The 18759-nt window shown below is 48.9% G+C and overlaps 1 protein-coding gene across 2 annotated transcripts in view; it reads left to right on the forward strand.

Moving 5' to 3' along the window:
- LOC146863589 (histone-lysine N-methyltransferase NSD2-like) overlaps nt 1-17445 on the forward strand; it is a 325818-nt gene extending 308373 nt beyond the window's left edge. For both annotated transcript variants that reach the window (XM_085627584.1, XM_085627580.1), the window contains 3 exons: nt 5034-5140; nt 7800-7992; nt 14804-17445. In XM_085627584.1, coding sequence (XP_085483710.1) covers nt 5034-5140; nt 7800-7992; nt 14804-15057 — 554 coding nt within the window. In that variant the 3' untranslated portion in view covers nt 15058-17445. The remainder of the gene's footprint in view (nt 1-5033; nt 5141-7799; nt 7993-14803) is intronic.
- The last annotated feature ends 1314 nt before the right edge of the window (nt 17446-18759 follow it).

An 18759-nucleotide genomic window follows, 5' to 3' on the forward strand; every position in this document is an offset into this window, starting at 1 on the left:
TGCTAGCAAGCAGGCCACGGGGCTGTGGGAGCTGGGCTCCTGGTCACTTACTCAGGGCAAGTGGGGAAGTAGATTAGGATAGATGTTGCACTCCCAGGGGCACTCGGGCAGCTGGGTGCAGGGTGCTTTTGAGCCATCGGGCGCTCAATGGATTTCAATGGAGAAGCTACAAAACGAACAAAGGCTGCAAGCTCGGGAACGAAGATTCTTCAGGTGCGACCACCACTTAGAGAGGTAACTTGGGAAGTTGTAGGTTAGGTAGGCACCCAGGAGCTGGGCACAGGGGGCCGCAGGGCGCCGGGTGCAGGGGTGTCTATTCGCGTCAGGAAATCTTACCCTCAGCTGGTCGCGGTTGGAGGGGTCCCTGGTTCTGAGGCTGCAAGCGTCGTCGGGAGCGTCGAGGTGGGTCCTTGGGTGCTGGATTCTTGATCACAGTCGCCGGGGGGACGTCCTCCTGGTCTTTGTCCACTCCGGCACAGGCCAGGCTTGGCGGGTGCAGAGTGTGCAGGAGTCGCGGTTCCTGGTTGGCACCAGGGGCTTGTTACTTGCTTTGAGCAGAACCAGTGCTCGTGGGAGTCCCAGTCTTTGTAGAGTCACAAGGCAGTCAAGTCCTCCGGGGTTTGTGAGGTTGCTGGCCACTGGAGATGCCGGGTTTTAGCAGGAGCAGGTTCGAGGGTCGATAGGGCTGGGGCCAAATCAGTTGGTGTCTTCCTCCTTGTTAGCAGCTGCACGGCAGGTCTTCTTTCTTGTTTCGGAATTGGGATCTGAGGAAGGAAGGTTCAGGGTACCTCTAAATACTAAATTTAGGGGCGTTACAGGTAGGTAAAGGGCAGGGACCAATGGGTCCCTTCCCTGGGGTGGTACACCCCCTATCCTGCCACTCTCCTGTGGGAGGGGGGCAGTAGCCTAATCCTGATTGAGCAGGGCTCCCCATCTTCAAGATGGCGAGATCCCGGAGATGTGCTTCACCTTGCCTCCCCCACCTGAGGGGTGGGGTTGGCAGAGGCTGGCACACCCCCTTTCCTCCCTTTGGGTTTCCCGCCAGTCTTCTCGCCAGAGTGGGGGCTAGAACCGGTGGGACCAGTTGCGGAGTACAGCAAGTGGTCTGGGGAGGCTCACAAAGGCAGCATGCCTTTGAAGCTTCCCCCTTCCCATCCTGGGGAGGAGACCTGGCACCTCGCCGAGGACGTGCATTGTTGCAGGCCCAGGAGAGCGGATGGTGTTCTACCCAGGGGTCCAGCAACATGTCTGCTGGGTGGCAGCCTCTCAGACAGGACGTGGATTGTAGGTTAGGTTCAGGGGGCAACTCTAAGTTACCCTCTGTCGTGCATCTTACATTAAATCCCAAACTGGCATACCGATACTGATACCAAACTTCTCAGTCTTCTGTGTAGCCATGATGGTGCTGTGGAGTTCGTGATGACGACCTCCCAGCACCATATACTCTTAATTGCAGCACTGCACTTACAGTGCCCAGAAATGGACCGGAGTACTGTAGGGGCACAGGGCTCATGCACCTGTACCCTCACCACTGGCATAGTGCACCCAGCTAGAGGGGTGACTGAGGTATGCCAGGGCAGTGTGTGTGTGGGCATGGCTCACAGGGATGTGTGCCATGTCGACTGTTTTGTTCTGCACCAAGACACTCAGCCTGCAAAGGCAGTGTGTGTGTGTCAGGATACAGGGCCTCTAAGGGTGGCACAGTAAGTGCGGCAGCCCTTAGGGGCCTTATCTGGTCACAGGTCCCTGGGTACCTAGGGTACCATTTACCAGGGGCTGACATGTGGCCAGAGATGCCAATTCGGTTTAGGCTTCATGCAGTTTTAGGGAAGGAACACAGGCCCTGGGCACCTGATGGGCAGGAGTCCAGGGCACACTCAGTCAAAGTACATCAGCAATTCAGCAAAACGCGGGGGCATACCATGCAAGAAAGAGGGCACTTTCTCACAACTTTGTCTCATTTTGGGTCTCCAGCCAGTCCCATGTTTCCTGCAGAGATTGGAAAAACTGCGCCCCCCTCTGGGTCACTACTCTTGGCTTTACCGGGAAGAGCATTACATATTGGAGGTCCAGCTGCTGCAGTTTTTTTTTACCTCTTGATAGAACGCATAGTCACATTGTTGACCTTTAGATCTCCTTTCTTGCGTGCCTGCGCCAGTATGCAATCACGGTTGTAGTAAAGAAGTCTTGCCACAATTGGTCGCGGGGGGAGCGCCAGGTTGGGGATTTCTGGCCGGAAATCGGTGCGCTCTTTCACGATCAAAGAACGCAGACAGGCCTTCAGGGGCTGCTGCTGCTGTGCGCAGCCATTGTTCCATGTATTATACTGAATTTGCGCCTTCAATTTTCTCTGGCAGGCCCACTACTCTGATGTTGCGGTGTGAGCGAATTTCGGCATCCTCTGCTCTATTCTCCAATGTCTGCCCTTTAGATTACATAATTTGCAAGCGCTTCTACATCATGTTCATAGCCGGGGGAGATCGGCTAGTGTACGCTCATTATTGGTCACTTTCCCCACCAGTTTCTTATGGTCGTCCTTAGGCAAGTTAAGGTCTGTGCCAATAGTGTCAACTTTAAGTTCCAAAGCTTCCCGAGATGCAGTTACGGTTTGCAGTATATCCTGCAGTGCGGGGTCATTTTCAACCTTCACTGTTGGTGGCGCAGCCATCTCCACAGATGGAGCCGTGCCAGCCTCCTCTTGGTCTTGTTTTTTCCTTCTGGGGGATTCGCCCATTTTCTCTGGGGTTCCAGCTCAGGCAGGGTGCGTACTTTTCATGCGGCACATGTTCTAGTTTGCGCTGTCTCCGTTTTTCTCCAGGGTAGTTCAGGGTCCTATTCTCCATAGCGCACTGGGGGCTGTGGTCTCAGCACCACCGATGTTCGTTTAAGTGGCCCAGGGATTCTGGATGCATGGGGTCGGGGCCTGCTGAGCAATGTATGCGGGCTTTTCCGCCTCTTCTATTGTCTAGCTCTGTGGCCTCAATGTCAGGTCTGTACATGCGGCCCCTAATCTGTCTAGTGCTGAGCAGAGAAAATTCCTCGTAGGTCATGGGCTGCCCACCGCAAGTGGGTACAGGTCGGTGATGGGCCTCATGCCGGGCTGCCGTTTCAAACCTGCTGTCGCCTGTGTGGTGTTCCAGAAGGAAGCAGGGGAGCGTCTGCTCTAAACTCCTGGCATCGCCAAGTGTTGAAATGAGCGTGCGTTTGTAGACTATGCAGCGGGTTTTTATGGTACAGGGCTAATTCCACCCCCCCCATGCAGCGCGGTACGCAGTCGTCACACGGATGGCTGCGGCTCCATGAGCCCTCTCGTATGTCAGGGGCTTCTGCTAATTGATCTTCCAAAGGGTGTGGGGTACCTCCTCTCCTGGCTCTGCTGCTGGCGCTCCCTCTCCTCACGTGCTTGCAAGTCTCGTTCAGTGCTCAGCTCTGTTGCATCTCTGTTCAGCCCCGTAGGGGGCCATTGGATCTCGCTTCCCTCCAACATGCCGGGCTGCTGGCGGGTGCGATCGTTCTGCACCGAGACCTGCTCGGAGGTGTAGGCCGTCTTTTCGGCTGGGGCAGTGCTTCCGGCAACAAGGTGGTGTCCGGTCCTCGTCCCGTCCAGTCCATCTCACCGCCAGGTGAGAGTTGCAGTATTTCGTGCGCTAGGCCCCTGTTCCCCGGCCTCGGGAGCTCTGCCATCTTAGCCGCTTCGATCTGCTGGCCTGGATCAAGTTCCTCTTGCCGGTCGCTGCACTTTTACTCCAGTCGTTGTTCTCGGGGGAAGGCTGGCTCGGGAGTAGGCGGTATCCCATTCAAAAGTCTCCTCAGCCACTCTGCTATACCCACGGCCGCCCCGGTCAAGCGTCGACATTTTGGTCCATGGGGCTGCCGTTCAAGGTCCATTTCCACAGTATAACAGAGCTGCACAGTTAAGGAGGCGTCGTTCAGTAAGGTTTTGTTATCGCAGCCATACTCGGTCAGGGTTTAAGGCCCAAACTTGTGTGTAAGGGGTCAAGATGGTGCCAAATTGGGTCTGGTCACGAGGAGCTCAGAGCAGTGCTGCTCACTCCATCTGCGTCAGGCCACGCCACCTTGCCTGCCACAAGGTTTTTATGAAGACGCCGTCCAAATCTAATCTCATGGTCCAATTCCTTCCGTGCTCCTGGGTCCGCTATTGTCTGCTTGTGATCATTTAAAGGAGCCTGTCAGGCCAGGGTACTCACCCTGAGGGTCGAAAAGAAATTGAAACGGTCTCCCAGCGACCCAACATGTATTAAAGGACAGTCTCTACCCGACTTCCTGGTGGTGCACACTGCCCACAAGCGTGCCTCTGCCCAGGTTGCCTGCAAACAAGGAGAGCGGCAAAAGAGTGGCAGTTGGAGTTTGGGGAGTTGGCAGTTGCGGGTTTGTGGGGGCCAAATACCACCTAGCCTAAACAATCCCACCACTCCTAACAGAGGCAGTAGCAGGTTTACCACCAGCGAGCCAGCAGGGGACACAACAGAGGCTCGTACATGGATAACACCAGGGGCAGGAGCCGCCACCCCCAGCCGGTCACTTGATCCACCTCCCCCATAGTCTCCTAACCTCCGCCCACACTCATCCCTCCTACCCTCCCCCCTTCCTCCTTGGGAAGTGGATTCGTAACTTCCTCCCGCCCAGGGAGGAAATAGCATCTGACAGCTGGGACCTGCTGTTCGTGAGAGAGAACAAGCCCCACACGAATCGCTATGACAACTTTAGGCAGACAACTGAGCAGGCATGGGTGGTCTGGGGGGTGAGCACTTGTATGGACCGTGAATAGCTGCAGCTCTTTAGCTCGTATTGTGCGCGTCTCCATAGTACGCAGGCGAGCCTTCATTAAGCGAGCAAGGATTATGCTGAACAATGCTTGGAGATGTCAAATAACCATATTTCTTTTCACTTTTATGGTTTTGTAATAGGAGACTAGTTTCAATGGGAAATCCTTCATGGTGAAAGAATACTGATGTTGTTCACAAGTTTTTAAAAATGTGTAAAGTGCAAATGTGTACTCTTGTTCCATTTAGGAGTGGAGCTCACCTATAACTACAACTTGGAATGCATTGGTAATGATAAGACTGTGTGTAGATGCGGTGCCTCCAACTGCAGCGGCTTCCTTGGAGACCGTCCAAAGGTGGGTGACTGCGACGATGTCTATACTTTTATTCTGATCATGCAGAAATGTCATTTAGTGATCACCAGAAGGTGCCAACTGCGACCCTTAGGTCTCAGGTGACACAAGTGTCCAGAGCAGAAGGTAAACAAAGCCCTGATACGCACAGTTTACTTCCAGTTGATGGAAGACTACACTAAAATAAATGCATTTAGCACTTCAGCACACTTCATAACATTAAATGAAAAACTATACATTTGTTTAAATTCATCACTATGATTTAATGTTGTGATTACATAGGAAAAAAGCATTGGCAAAGCAAGGTGATGAGATGTTTATTTTGTATTATTTAAAAGATATGCCATGGGAAAAAAAAGAAAAAACATGCCGCCTAAACTTGGTGACATATGCTTGCAATATCAATTTTGCATAAAAAATAATCTCATTCAATTCGAATAACATAGTAAGGGTCCATCCTAGCAGGCAAGTGTACTTAGAACAGGTACAGAAACTCTTGTTAGTGTCAATGTAGTCACTGAACAATATAATTCTTAGTAGCGAAAGACCGAGCTATTGGCTCGGAATTACTGTAACCTCCCGGCATAGTTTAAACACCCACAGCACATGGCAGCCAGTGGATGAAATGTGCTCACCCATGGCTCCATGCTGTACACTACAGTGGGCAGAAGCAAAATGTGAATGACTGCTGAACATAGCAATGGACGAAGAAAGCTGACCCAGAGGGCCTCTATAGATGTGTATATTTGTGTTTAATTTATGACTCTTTTTATTAACCTGAGGGTTGCAGAACTCTAAGTCACTCCTAACGATGTGTTTCTATATTTCCTTTCAAGTCATTACAAATCAAAACTACTTAAGAGATGAGGATTAATTCAGACCAGTAACAGCTCATATTCAGTGCGTGAGCCACATGGATTAATACCGGGTGAAAGAACCACGACTGTTCTTTCTTTGTCAATCTGTCTTGGACCTCTTTCAAACATTAGGCTGTAGTGCTATAATCACAGCCAACATCCTATGCCATCACTTCATGGTATTCAGGATTAAAGGTCATATGTCACTTGCTGTGTGTGATGTCACTTCTGCTACACCTACCATTCTGATGTATGTCTATTACAGGGACGTTTTAGTCACTGGTCAAGCTCGTTGCTACGTCAGCACAACAGATGATGTGCCGCGTTCACCTCCTCTTGTACACATCTGGCACAGTGCCTGGAAGTTTGGGCTCTCGACACAGGAGCATCTTCTGCAGGACACGTCTCTGGTTTACATTTGGTTTGCAGTTTCCTTTTATGGCAGATAGTGGCAACACTAACCTCATCCCAGAAGATCACGCCTTAGGTGATGGACCGCAGCAGGGCCACTTCTTCCATGGAGACAATTTAACTCAAAGATGTTACAGCTACATTGCAACAGACCTGGCAGTTAATAGCTTAACTTGCTGTTCTTGTGGTGGGTTTCCAAACCAGGTACTCTGATCTTTCCATGCCTTCTATCGCAGTCATCGCCCTAAGCCTGAGGCAGGTGGTTTACAACTCTTCTTATCTCACAGGTAATTTCCTGCTTACAGAAAGATGTCCATGCAGCCCTCAACTAGAAAGGTCCCTGTAATGGCTGGAGTTCCTTGTATCAGCTCAGACGGGCTTTAACAGGAGACCCCTGTGCCCATGGATTCCTGTGTGGTTGATGAGGGACACGCTGACCTTGCAGTAGGTTTCCTTCTTGGGGTCGTCAGTGTAGTAGGAGCTCCTAGTGACTATGGAAGTGTCTTCATTAAGGAAAGTCAAGGAACCCTCTGCAGTCCTCAAATGGTTCCACCTTTGTTTGGCAAACTGTTGTGACCTAGAGAAGAGGCCACTATTGAGGGCTTTTACAAAATGTATCAAAGGCCACATTGTGATAATCCCCAACACATTAATGAAGCTCAAGCTGAAGTCTGTGCAAGATGAAAAGGAAAGCAGTGAAGACGTTCTTTGCTGCCGCCAGAGACAATAATGAGTATCTCGGTGTTCGAATGTATTCACTCAGACGAGCCGTGGTGACATGTACAAGCAGTTCCTTCTCGCTGTCCCAGGATGGATGTTAATAAAATACAGGGCCAGTGGCTTTCCCACAAGTGAACCAGCTATGAAGACTGAAACTAGGCCTCGCCCTGAAGGCAAAGAAGGCTCTAGAACCAAACAAAGGCCTTCTGTGTCTCAGAGGGCACATGGGCTTCGCACATGGCTATGCGCTAACATGCGTACCTAGGTGCACACCCCATAGTGGCGAGCCCTTGTCCGCTCTACCATGGAGTCCTGTTTGTTGAGAGTCTGGGATATTGAGGGACCGCTGCAGGCATCTCCAGATGACTTGGTTGATCCACAGTATACTCAAACTATCAGGCGAGGCAGTGAGATCGACATTCACATTGCATCCATTGTTTCGCTTGTTCGACAGAGCAGCCTTTTCAAGGGTGCACCAAACTTTCTTCCTTGCTGGGGGTCTGCTTTTTTCTCTCCGCTGTTTTTTTTTCTACTCCCTTTTTTTGTACAGCTGATTTTCGTGCTCGACCCCTGAAACAGCAACAAGTAGTTTCAGTCATTTCAAGTTCCTAGTATTTTAGTGGTATGAGAGCTGAAGACTGTTGTTTTTACAACTCACTTGTGGTCCCTTTCAGAGCACATCAACCTCCTCAGACAAGAGCAAGAAGCCCAAGAAACGGAGAAGAAAAGCAGGAGGTGATGGAAGGAAAGTCTCGGAGGATTATTGCTTCCGGTGCAGTGATGGAGGTAAACTGCTGATCTGCGACCGCAAGCTGTGCACGAAGGCCTACCACCTCTCGTGCCTCGGCCTGGAAAAGCCCCCTTTTGGTAAGCACGGAGTTGGTGTAGATGTCCATACGAGTGAACATCCTTCTGTTGAGTGATGTTTTGTGTATCCTCAGGCAGCTGTGGATGGTTCGACTACTTTTGTCCTGATAGCAAGAAATGTTTGTTTTTCGAAACCTTCAAATTGTCATTGGCACAATCGGATGCTGACATTAAATGAACAACTTTTGCCCAGAATGTGATTTTTGGCAACAACTCCTCACTGAAGACAGAATTCCCTTTACTGTTGTTCACAAACATGTTTGATGAAAGCCGTGCCTGTGCCACCCATGGGTCGGCATATCACTGCATGGTCGGGAGAAGGGCAGCCCTCAAGCTGGCCACTCTTACTCGCAATGCATATACCACGCAGTGACTTGAAGTACTGAGACACTACCCATCGATGGGTGCCAGCCCTTTGCTCCAGGACAGTGAGGGAGACAAATTTACAATCTGGTACATGAAGTGTTTGGTACCTCGTCTTGGTGCTGCAGACCTTTAAATGTATGGATGTGCTGGGCACACTTCAATGTTTCTCATCTTTAGAGCTTTGTCCTCTTGACCTTCTATTCAGAGAAGAGTCGACTCGTTCTTCTAACAGGTCACTTATATAACACTGGCTCTTGAACTAGGCAGCAAGAGTTGTGGCTCAAGGCTGCAGTGTGAAGGATGGTGCAGTTCCTTCTCTCAGGTGTGTACGCGCAGAGAGAGCTGCATCCAAATGTCTTAGCTATACTAAGGGCAGCTGGAATTTTGCATTTTGCTCATAATTGTTTGATTACTGTGTTTGACACACAAGCCACCGTCTGCTGTACAATCTACTGTTTTCAGTGAAAAAGAACGTAACTCAGACACAACATTACTTCAAGTGCCACACAGTTGCAGACCTTTTGTAACGTTTAACGGGTGACCTTTAAGTGCTGGAAGCTGTATTCAGATTCTAAACTGTTACTAATAAGCTGCAGGCTTTGCCCAGGCTGCTTGGCTTCGTATTTAAATTGTGAAAAAATAATGCCATAGAAAGATCCACAATATGCCACATGATTGCCTTTTCTTGAAGCATAAATCAGTCGCCCATCTTTAATTTGATCCTCCATTGTCGAACGATTCCAGTTGGCTTCGCTATACCTTTCATGACACTCGTGTTTGTCAGGACACACGGATGCAGAAAGGTAGAATACGCATAGTGAGAATGAGACAATCCAGGGGAGCCTCTCCAAGGCACAGTAGTAGTATTCTCATTTGTGTAGTGCTTCATATCTTACGTACAAGTCGCCAAAGCACAGTTTCAGGTAGTACTCTACACCGTGAGCAGGTGCCTGGTTGCAAGAGTGTTATGCTCAATGTGAAGCAGATTGGTGTGGTGCATGAGTGACTAGAATGGTGATATCAGGTCTTGGGTCGCAATGGTTGGTGTGATGGAGGATGTGGTGCACGAGTGACTAGAGTGGTGTTATCGAGTCGCAATGCTTGGTGTGGTGGAGGGTGTGCTGCACAAGTGACTAGAGTGGTGTAATCCGAGCACAGAGCAGAGTTCAAAGTATTAAAGAGGTGCTGGCTCCTGAAAGAGTGGAACAGCCCTCCAAGAGAAAGGGCAAGATGACTGGGAGACCAGCTTGTTGACAGATTCCATATCAGAACCCCTCTTCTCAGGAAGAGGACTTGTTAGCCTCAAAGGGAACTGAGTCTGGGGAGCTTGGGCCATACACAGCAGCTCGCTTGGGCCCAGGGGGACTCTCTAGGAAGGATCTTTGCCAGGGGCAAGAAACCTGCCCCACTCTTGAGAACCTGAGGCAGCAGGATGCTGAAAAGGAAAAGGGTGATATCAGTGGCACCCACAGGGTCAATTGGGAGGACGGGCAAATGTACACTGAGGCCAGAGACCCCAACCCTGGTGCCACTAGGAGAGTGGTAGTGCCTCAGAAGTACAGGGAGTTCCTCCGCTCATGACATACCCCTAGCTGGGCACCTTGGTCAGAATAAAACATGGAGTAGATTAGCCAATAACGTCTGCCGGCCAGGGATGTCCCAGAAGATGTGGGACTTTTGTCAGCCTGGTCTATCCTGCCATGCCAGTGGTAAGGCAGGAGGCTACCTAAAGGCCCCCTTAATTCCACTTCCAGTGGTTGGGGAACCCTTTGAAATAGTAGGGGTCTACATTGTTGGCCCCTAGATCTTCAAACAGTCTCAGGGAAGAGAGATATTTTGGTTGTTGTGGATCATGCCACCAAGTCTCCTGAAGCTATTCCACTTAGGACCACTACTGCTCCAGCAGTGGCCAAAGGCCCTCCTTGGTATCTTTACCGGGATTGGTTTCCCTAAGGAGGTAATACAAGACAGAGGTACACATCTCATGTCTGCATACGTAATATACATGTGGTAGGAGAGTGGAGTGACCTATAAGTTCACTACCCCCTACCACCCACAATCCAATGGCCTGGTTAAAAGATGTAAGCAGACATTGAAAGGGATGATTGGTGGACTCCCTGAAAAACTCAGAAGGAATGTCTTACTTCCATGCCTGCTTTTCGCTTACAGGGAAGTGCCACAGAAGGGAGTGGGATTCTCCCCATTTGAATTTCTGTTTGGACATCCTGTTATGGGTCCTCTGAGTCTTGTGAAGGAAGGATGGGGAAAAAACCCTCAAAGAGCCAAAACAAGACATAGTGGATTATGTGCTTGGCCTTTCAGGACGGCAGAGTACATGAAGAAAACAAGCCAAAACCTTCAGGCCAGCCAAGCGCTTCAAAAGCAATGGTTTGACTTAGTCTGTTATGATTGAGTTCAAAACAAGGGAAGAATGTGTGGGAATTGGAGCCTGTGGCCCCTAGGGCCCTCCAATGCAAGTGGAGTGGGTCCTACCCTATCCGTGAAAGAAAAGGAAAAGCCACTTATCTGGTGGTCCTTGGTAGTTGCAAATATCCCAAACTGCTCATACATGTCACCCACCTGAAGCCCTACTATGACACAGCTGATGTGACCATTCTCATGGTCACAGATGAGGGAAAGGAAGCGCAGAGTGAACCTCTCCGTGATCTCCTCTCCAACAATCCAATAGATGGGTCTGTGGATGGAGTGGTCTTGTAAGGCACACTCGCTGATCCGGCAGGCTGACTGCAGGCAAGTACTAGATCAGTATGCTGAGCTCTTATCTCTGACCCCTGGTCAGAGTAGCTGGTGTACTTATGATGTGGACACTGGTGACAGCCAAACTGTCAAAAACAAAATGTACAGGCAATTTGACCATGTGAGAGAGAGCATCCAAGCTGAAGTAAGCAAGATGTTGGAATTGGGTGTCATTGAACCTCATAAGAGTCCCTGGGCCAGCCCAGTTGTGCTAGTCCCCAAACCGCACTCCAAGGGTGGAAAGAAGGGAATGAGGTTTTGTGAATTATAGGGGGTCTCAACACTATGACACAGACTGATGCACATCCAATTCCTAGAACAGACGAATTGACAGGTTAGGGGCAGCCACATATCTGAGTACCTTTGACTTCACATCAGGATACTGACAGATAGGTCTGACCCCTGGAGCAAAGGACACATCATTTTCTTCACTCCACATGAGCACTTCCAGTTTACTGTGATGCCCTTTGGATTAAAGAATGCCCCTGCCACCTTCCAGAAGTTGGTGAACAAAGTCCTTACTGTACTTTAGTACAGCTTATCCAAATGACATTGCTGTCTACAGCTCCCCTGGCAGGATCAGCTGATCCACTTTGGGAAAGTGTTTGAGGCTTTGAGAAGTGCAGGCCTGACTATCAAGGCACGCAAGTACCAGATAGGACAGAGAAGGGTTGTACACTTGGGCCACCTGGTAGGTAGCGGCCAAGTTCAGCCACTCCAACCCAAGATCCAGACTATTTTGGACTGGGTAGCTCCAAATTTCCAGACCCAAGTCAGGGCATTCCTTGGCTTGACTGGTTATTATAGGAGGTTTTTGACATTCTGGTGGATGCAATCTGCTCTGCTCATGTCCTAAAAGCTCAAGATAACTCCAAGCAGTTCCTTGTGCAGACAGATGCCTCTGAGCATGGGATAGGAGCAGCCCTAGCCCAAATGATAAGGGAGATGACCAAACTGTTGCTTTCATAAACTAGAGACTACTCCCCAGAGAGCAGCGTTGAAGTGCCATTGAGAGGGAGGCCTTTGTGCTGGTCTAGACCCTGGAGAAGTTGAGGCCATACCGGTTTGCCACTCACTTCCTAGTTCAGACAGACCACAGGCCTCTCAGGTGGTTACAACAGATGAAAGGTGAAAACCCCAAACTGCTAAAGTGGTCATCTCCCTATAGGGAATGGACTTCACAGTGGGACAGACCTGGGACTGACCATGACAGTGCAGATGGCCTTTCCGGGTTCTTCCATTTCGAAGATGAAGACTCTCCAGAGGAAGGTTAGTTTCATCCTCTTTTGTTTGGGGGGAAGGAGAAAGTGCCTCTTTTGAAACTGAAAAGAATTTCTATTTAAAAACATACTTACCTTGTTGAGAAGACCTTGGTCTTAAAATGAACCTTGAGCAAAAATTGGTGTGGATCTTCTTTTTGAGTTGTGTGTCATTTATTGGTCATTGTGAGCACAACAAATGTCTTACTCTCCTCTGTGTTAGGCCGAAGGCTGCTTACCCACACAACCACAGATAGAGCAAGTTGGGTTTGCACTGAGCCCTGTACACTTATGGGGGAATCTCTGGACGCTGTGCACAGTATAGCTACTTAGTGGTATACCATCTGCAGAGCCAGATTCCTACAATTGGCTACATGATTGTGGCAGTTTCATCTGTTGTGATGGTGTTTTGACAGATTGGCTGCAAGGTTTTTGGGCTCAGGTTTGTAGTTGTATATGGCAGTGATTTTGTTGCTGAAAATGTCTGAGAGGTGGTTACAAAGCTCTTGTGTAGTGCTGACAAAGGCTGCGGGTGAGGTGAAGTCTTTGATAATAGGGATAACTTCTTTGCTGCAATTGGAGCTGGTGTTGATGCAGTTTGCTAGGTCCGTCTGCTTTATGTTCCGAATTTGGTGGTGGTAGTCTCAACACATATATGAAGACATCCTTGTCAGTGGATTCCTGGCTCATTCCAATGAGTTATTCCAGGTACCAGTTGCCTGAGTTTGTGTTTTTGCTGTTTAGCGTTGTCTGCGAGGGGGCAATGGTGTTGGTGCAGGTGGTGATCCAGCCATTGGAGTTCTTGATGTCTTCCGCTAAGTTGCTGGTATGCTTGAATTGGTTCTTGGAGAGGGCGGAAGCCCATCCTTCTGTGCTATGTTGCTCTAGCAACGGCGGCCTGCGGTGGTTGGTCCTCTGTGGTGTGGGTTGTTGATTTCGAAGCTGACATGGGTGAGGGTGGTCCAGGTGATGGGTGCTGGTTTGCTGATTGTGATGCCGTTGGATGTGGTGAACATTTGGTCCAAAATGTGCCCTGCACCATGTGGGGGGGGGGGGGGGGGGAAAGAGTCTGATATGTGTTAGGTGAGTTTAAGGTTTCCAAGAGAGTGCCTCAGTTTGGGTCAGTGTGGTCCACTAAGTGAAATTTGAGGTCTCCTAGGAGGATGAATGTGCTGGAGGCGACAAAATCTGTGATGATGCTGGTGAAGTTGGCACGGGGTCCTGGTGTTTTGTAGGTCAGGGTGCAAAAGTAGGTGAAGTTAGCTGTAATTTGCAGCTTGAAGGAGAGGCACTCCGTTTAGTTGGTCTCTGTGTCGGTGGAATGGAGGTGGTGCTGCTGACGGTGTCCTTGAAGATGATGGTGATTTCTCCTCCTTTTCTGTTGCCGGTGTTGTCTGATGACCTTCTATGTGGCATGGATGATATTGACAATGTCCGGTGCCGATGCCGGGGTCAGACATTTTTTTTATGATGAGGAGGTCATCCTTGGCGCAGTCGTCCAGCATGTCCCTGAACTGTGTGCGGAGTGAGATTGTTGAGCATGCATCAGTGTTGTGTGGGTGGAGGTTGGTTGGGGCATGCCTCTATGGTTTAATCATGGTAGGTGTTGCAGTAGCTGGTGTGTGCGTTCAAGAGGAACAGCAAGAGGTGCAGGCATCTTCTGTTTTGCACGGCAGTAGTGCAGCGAACAGCGGCAGGAGTTGAGGGCACGGAGAAATGTGGCAAGGCAGTGATGTCGGGAGAGGACCAAGGTTCCTGGCACTGGGTGCAGATGGGCTTTCCTTTGGCTTGGCAGCTGCATACATTTGCATTGTTGCTGCCATTAAGTAGGTCCTAGAACGGGAAAGGAGTAGATGTGGCGGTCTTGAGGCTGTAGGGTGTGAAGTAGGCAAAGAGCAGGAAATCAGGTTAGGAGTACTGTGGGAAGGAGCACGGGATGACCGGCATAGGAGCAATGTAGAGAAGAGGCACAGCAAAACTGGTTGAAACCTGAGGGTGAAAGGTACAGCAAAATGGATCGAAACTGGGAGAGAGGCACAACAACAAAACTGTTGAACAGTGCAAAACAAGCACAAAAAGAGTGACCGCAGTAAGGAAAACTATGCACAGTCTGAACAAGCTTGAGTAGAGAGAGAGAGTAGCCAGTCGGTAGCCTCGAGGTGCTGGAGGACTGGTCGCAGGAATCTCCAAGGTGGAGCCACTAGGGTCTCACCAGCTGCGTGAACGTTGTGAGATATCGCACATCAGACTGATTGTGACCTTGCAGTGCGTAAATCACAGATCTGGCCTCATACAGTGAAGGCTGATATCAATGTGCCCCGGATGAAGTCACTGAGCCGTCCTACCGGGGGGGGGGGGCGATATTGCCATATCTCCTTGTACGTTCTTCTGGCACCTGTGTGTGTTAACCTGTCTGCCTTTGTCTGCAGGGCGGTGGGAGTGCCCCTGGCATCACTGTGACGAGTGCGGAAAGCCATCTACTCTCTTCTGCTATCTCTGCCCGGTTTCCTACTGTAAAGAGCACCAGGATGTGGAGCCGTTCCTGTCTGCTGCTAATGGACTCGTCTGCTGCACAGATCATGAGAGTGACGTAGAAAACGAGCCAGAGGTGCACACGGCCAGCCCTGCTGTGGAAATTGCAGAAAAGGATGAAAATCAGTCCGAGACCGCAGTCACTGACTGAGCTCTTGTAGTGAACCCCTGGTGAATTCTGCCAAGGCTTGGAGCCATGTACCTACGGACTTACAGACCGGGCCTTGAGAAAAGTCAGTTTTACTCTTTGTACTGTAAACGTTACATTTTCAGGAAATATGGCATTGTTGACTGTCGTCACCTGTAGCAAACGCTGCATCTGCACTGAGATCACTTGCACCCAGTCACAGTATTACACACTTCAAGGAGCTGTGACAAGTCACTTTTTTAAATAGCCGGAATTTTTTTAAATGTAAAATATTTTTTTAGATTGTAAAAACTGCTGCATTGGTACGTGTGGTGCCATTTAGCAGCCAGTGTTGTTAGAATTACTGTAATAAGACTTTTAGCCATTATTGTTGCTGGCTCGGGTTGGTGTGTTTTATGTGGACATACTTTTACTATTGTAGCAGAATTTTCTTTTTGTATGTAACCATTTTGTCTTTTTTTATATTTAAGAAGTAGCATTTGGGACCTGTGAATAGTAGCGTGGCGCAGTGTCGTACACCTGGTAGCAGGTATCTTCCTGTTTAGCTGTGACTCACCTGCTGCCTCTTTTGCACCTTGACCTTCCATAGCCCATCAGTCCTGTCCCGTCCCCTTTACAGCCCCTACAGGATAGAACATTTGCACCTTGACTCCCCGCGTTACCTCCTCCCGGCGCTGCTCCCTTAAGCTGTCGGCATGATTGGACTGGTACCAGAATATGGTTGGGTACAGAAGAAGTAGCTGTGCCCGAATGACCCGTACACTGACCCTAGCTGTGTAGATACAGGAGGAGTGTAAAGTGCAATAAAGGGAGCCGGGCTCTGAAGAAGGAATGAATGTCTTAGCGAGATGTTGAGTTTGGAAGAGCAGCAACTCAGTCACTTAATGATGCCTCCCTCACCTCAACTGCGGCCATGGACTTCTTTTATTTCCCTAGACCGAGGTCATGTGGCCACTTGCTGCTAATAGTAGCCTGTTGTCTACCAAATGAGACGCGTATTGAAGACTTTGTGGAAGAGATACCTGGCATCCATTGCTGTCAGGAGCACACGCTTACAAGACGCTCACTTGAGCATAAGACCTTTGGTCTCGCCTGCTGCAATTCTGATATCTTTGGTCAATGGTGGTGCTAGATCAAAACCCAAAGCAACGGTATGAAGAGATGTAGCATATCCCATGGTTCCCATCTTGAGGAATAGCCTCTTTGTTACACCCCAGTCTCTTAAGAGTTCTGGTGGACATAAACCTCATAGGCCCACAGGGTGTTATCTGCACATTGCCTAGTGTGCCATGGGAAGTCGTTCCTGGTTTTACGGTGTCATCGCTGACATTCCCAATTGGACCAGCAGGAAGCCCCAAGTTCCAGCCTACATCACTTAGAGGTTAGAGGAAGGAGACAGCAGCTGTCGCCCACTTGAAGCTCCTGTCTGACCTGCATTAGCAGGGAGCCCGCCCTCTTCAGTCATGGATGTCGTACTGCAGTACATGGAGGTTTCAAATAAAACGAAGCTGCCACCACGATGCCAGCCAAGACCTGTCCTACCCTGAACGAGAACGTGCCACCCAGCGTTAGCTGATGCCATTGGTTGTCTTAAACCGCAACCCCCTCAAGTTCTCGAATAGTCAAGCTGGTCTCTTTGGACTCCTGGTTCATTATTCCTGGTTTAGCTGTAGTTTGACTAACCCTCCACCCAGGACACAGAGCGCAAGGTAATAGGGAGAGGGCCTAGTGTGGACCCCTAAAAGGAGACCTTACAAGCGCAGCATAGAGAGGGGATACAGGAGGTAAACATGGAGGCAATAACTAGAGTGGGTTTACACAAGGAGGGAGCATTGAAGAATTATAGTGTTTTATTCAGTCACTTTAGAAAGGGTCAATTCACGAGTCTCCGGGTACTGGTCGGCTCCTGGTACTTGGTACTAGTAGCGAGCCTTTGACCTATGACAGTAGGAATTCACCTTTAAATCCGTTCATCGAAACTGGATAGAGTATTTTTCCAGTTCTGTCTTAAACATTCACAGAAGCAGTGTTACTTGTGGTGCTATTAAGTGTGGATATTGTCTCTTATTCCAGTGTCACATGTGGCCAAGTCTTTACTTTATTGGACTGCTTGTCAAACGTTCTCTATATGGCTGCTGATGAGTTCTTTTAAAGTAATAGTTATTTTCACAATTTGCATCCTGCCTTACATCACTAAATTATGGTAACATGTTAAGATTTCAACCTTGAATTCCGCTGGCATCCTTCATCTGAGTGGAAATGAAGAAAGGTCTTATTTTCCATGATTAATGTACAATATAAGCCTGAGTAACCTGCATGGAATGAATTTTGAGAAACAGGAATGTGTATTGCTACTTGAAGTGCATTTTAAAATAAAATTTCTTATTTTTACTTTTGGAAATGTGTGCGCAGTCTGGCTGTGGCCAGGAGCCTGCAGAAGGTGGTTATTTTACCCTTGGCCACGTCCCCAGATCCTTCTATTTAAATTTACACCTGTTCTAACTCATCTTTACTTTCAGGTGGGGGGGGGGGGCTCCTGAGATTCTGTGTGCTGCAGTGACAAGAATAGTTACAGTGGTTCAAATTATATTTGTCTCTGGGACACTTGTCTAGCTTTACCAGTTGGGCAGAAGGACTTCGATCCAGGAGGGCTGAGAGTTTACTGATATCTGCATGAATTGTATCATGAGGCCGGTGTGGGTGCGGACACACACGATGTGCGTATTTCTGCCCTCTAGTTTGAGGCCGGATCTTTCAAGTTTTTGTTCAAAGAGGTCTTTCAGGTCACTGCTTGTCCTGTGATTACTCCATTAGTTGGTAATGGGCACCGACTCCATTGTTGGATTATTTTTCTTCGCCATTGGGTTTGGACGTCTACTGAATGGGCGGCCTGACTCGATGCGTACCATGCTGTTGTTTCAGGTCCTTTCAGTTCAACCTTCCACTCGCACCTTTGAGGAAGATTTTGACACCTGGGGTCGACTTCTACTCTTTAATTTTTCCCCCCTCCACTCTGACCCACTTCAGAGACTGCTGCGCGACACTGGGTCCTCGATCCACTGGGCAACAATGCCCTTTGAGGGCTATGTGCTCTCTCTTAGTTCTTTGACATTTGAGATTGTGGAGGCATAGAGGTTGATGGAACGGACACCCTTCAGGAAATGCCCTTTATGCCACATTAAGTATCCTTGGGCTGATCGCCACATCATCCTTTTATCTTTGCCTCGTGCCAGACCACCACAAGGCAGAATGAGCATATTGTCTCACATTCCGTTGCAAGAAAACCCTTCGGTCTCAGTGGGACAGGTGCTGGGCTAACATCAGGACCAATAAACATAGACCGAATAGGTACTATAGTGTAGGAATCTGTCCAGCCAGGTAGGTATTTAATATACAAATGAATTTAGTATTTACAAAAATTAAACAGTTAACAGTTTTAAATGGGATACAAGCCTGTGTCCTACTTAAACAGAAAAAGACGTACCAGATAAAGTAAAGGGTTCTGGCAAGGAAATGTGTTTGTTATAACCACAATTCTCATAAAACAAACAAAATATCAAATGGACATTTTAGGCAAGCGTATATGGTGTACAAGGTGTCAACAGCGTTTCGATCCCTTGAGGGGATGTTGGGGATCATCTTCAGGACATTTAAATAAGCATGCCTGTTTACAAATGACAAAATTGCCTGAGTGAAAGATCAGGT

Source organism: Triturus cristatus, chromosome 2_1 (genome assembly GCF_964204655.1).
Source record: "Triturus cristatus chromosome 2_1, aTriCri1.1, whole genome shotgun sequence".
NCBI lineage: Eukaryota > Metazoa > Chordata > Amphibia > Caudata > Salamandridae > Triturus > Triturus cristatus.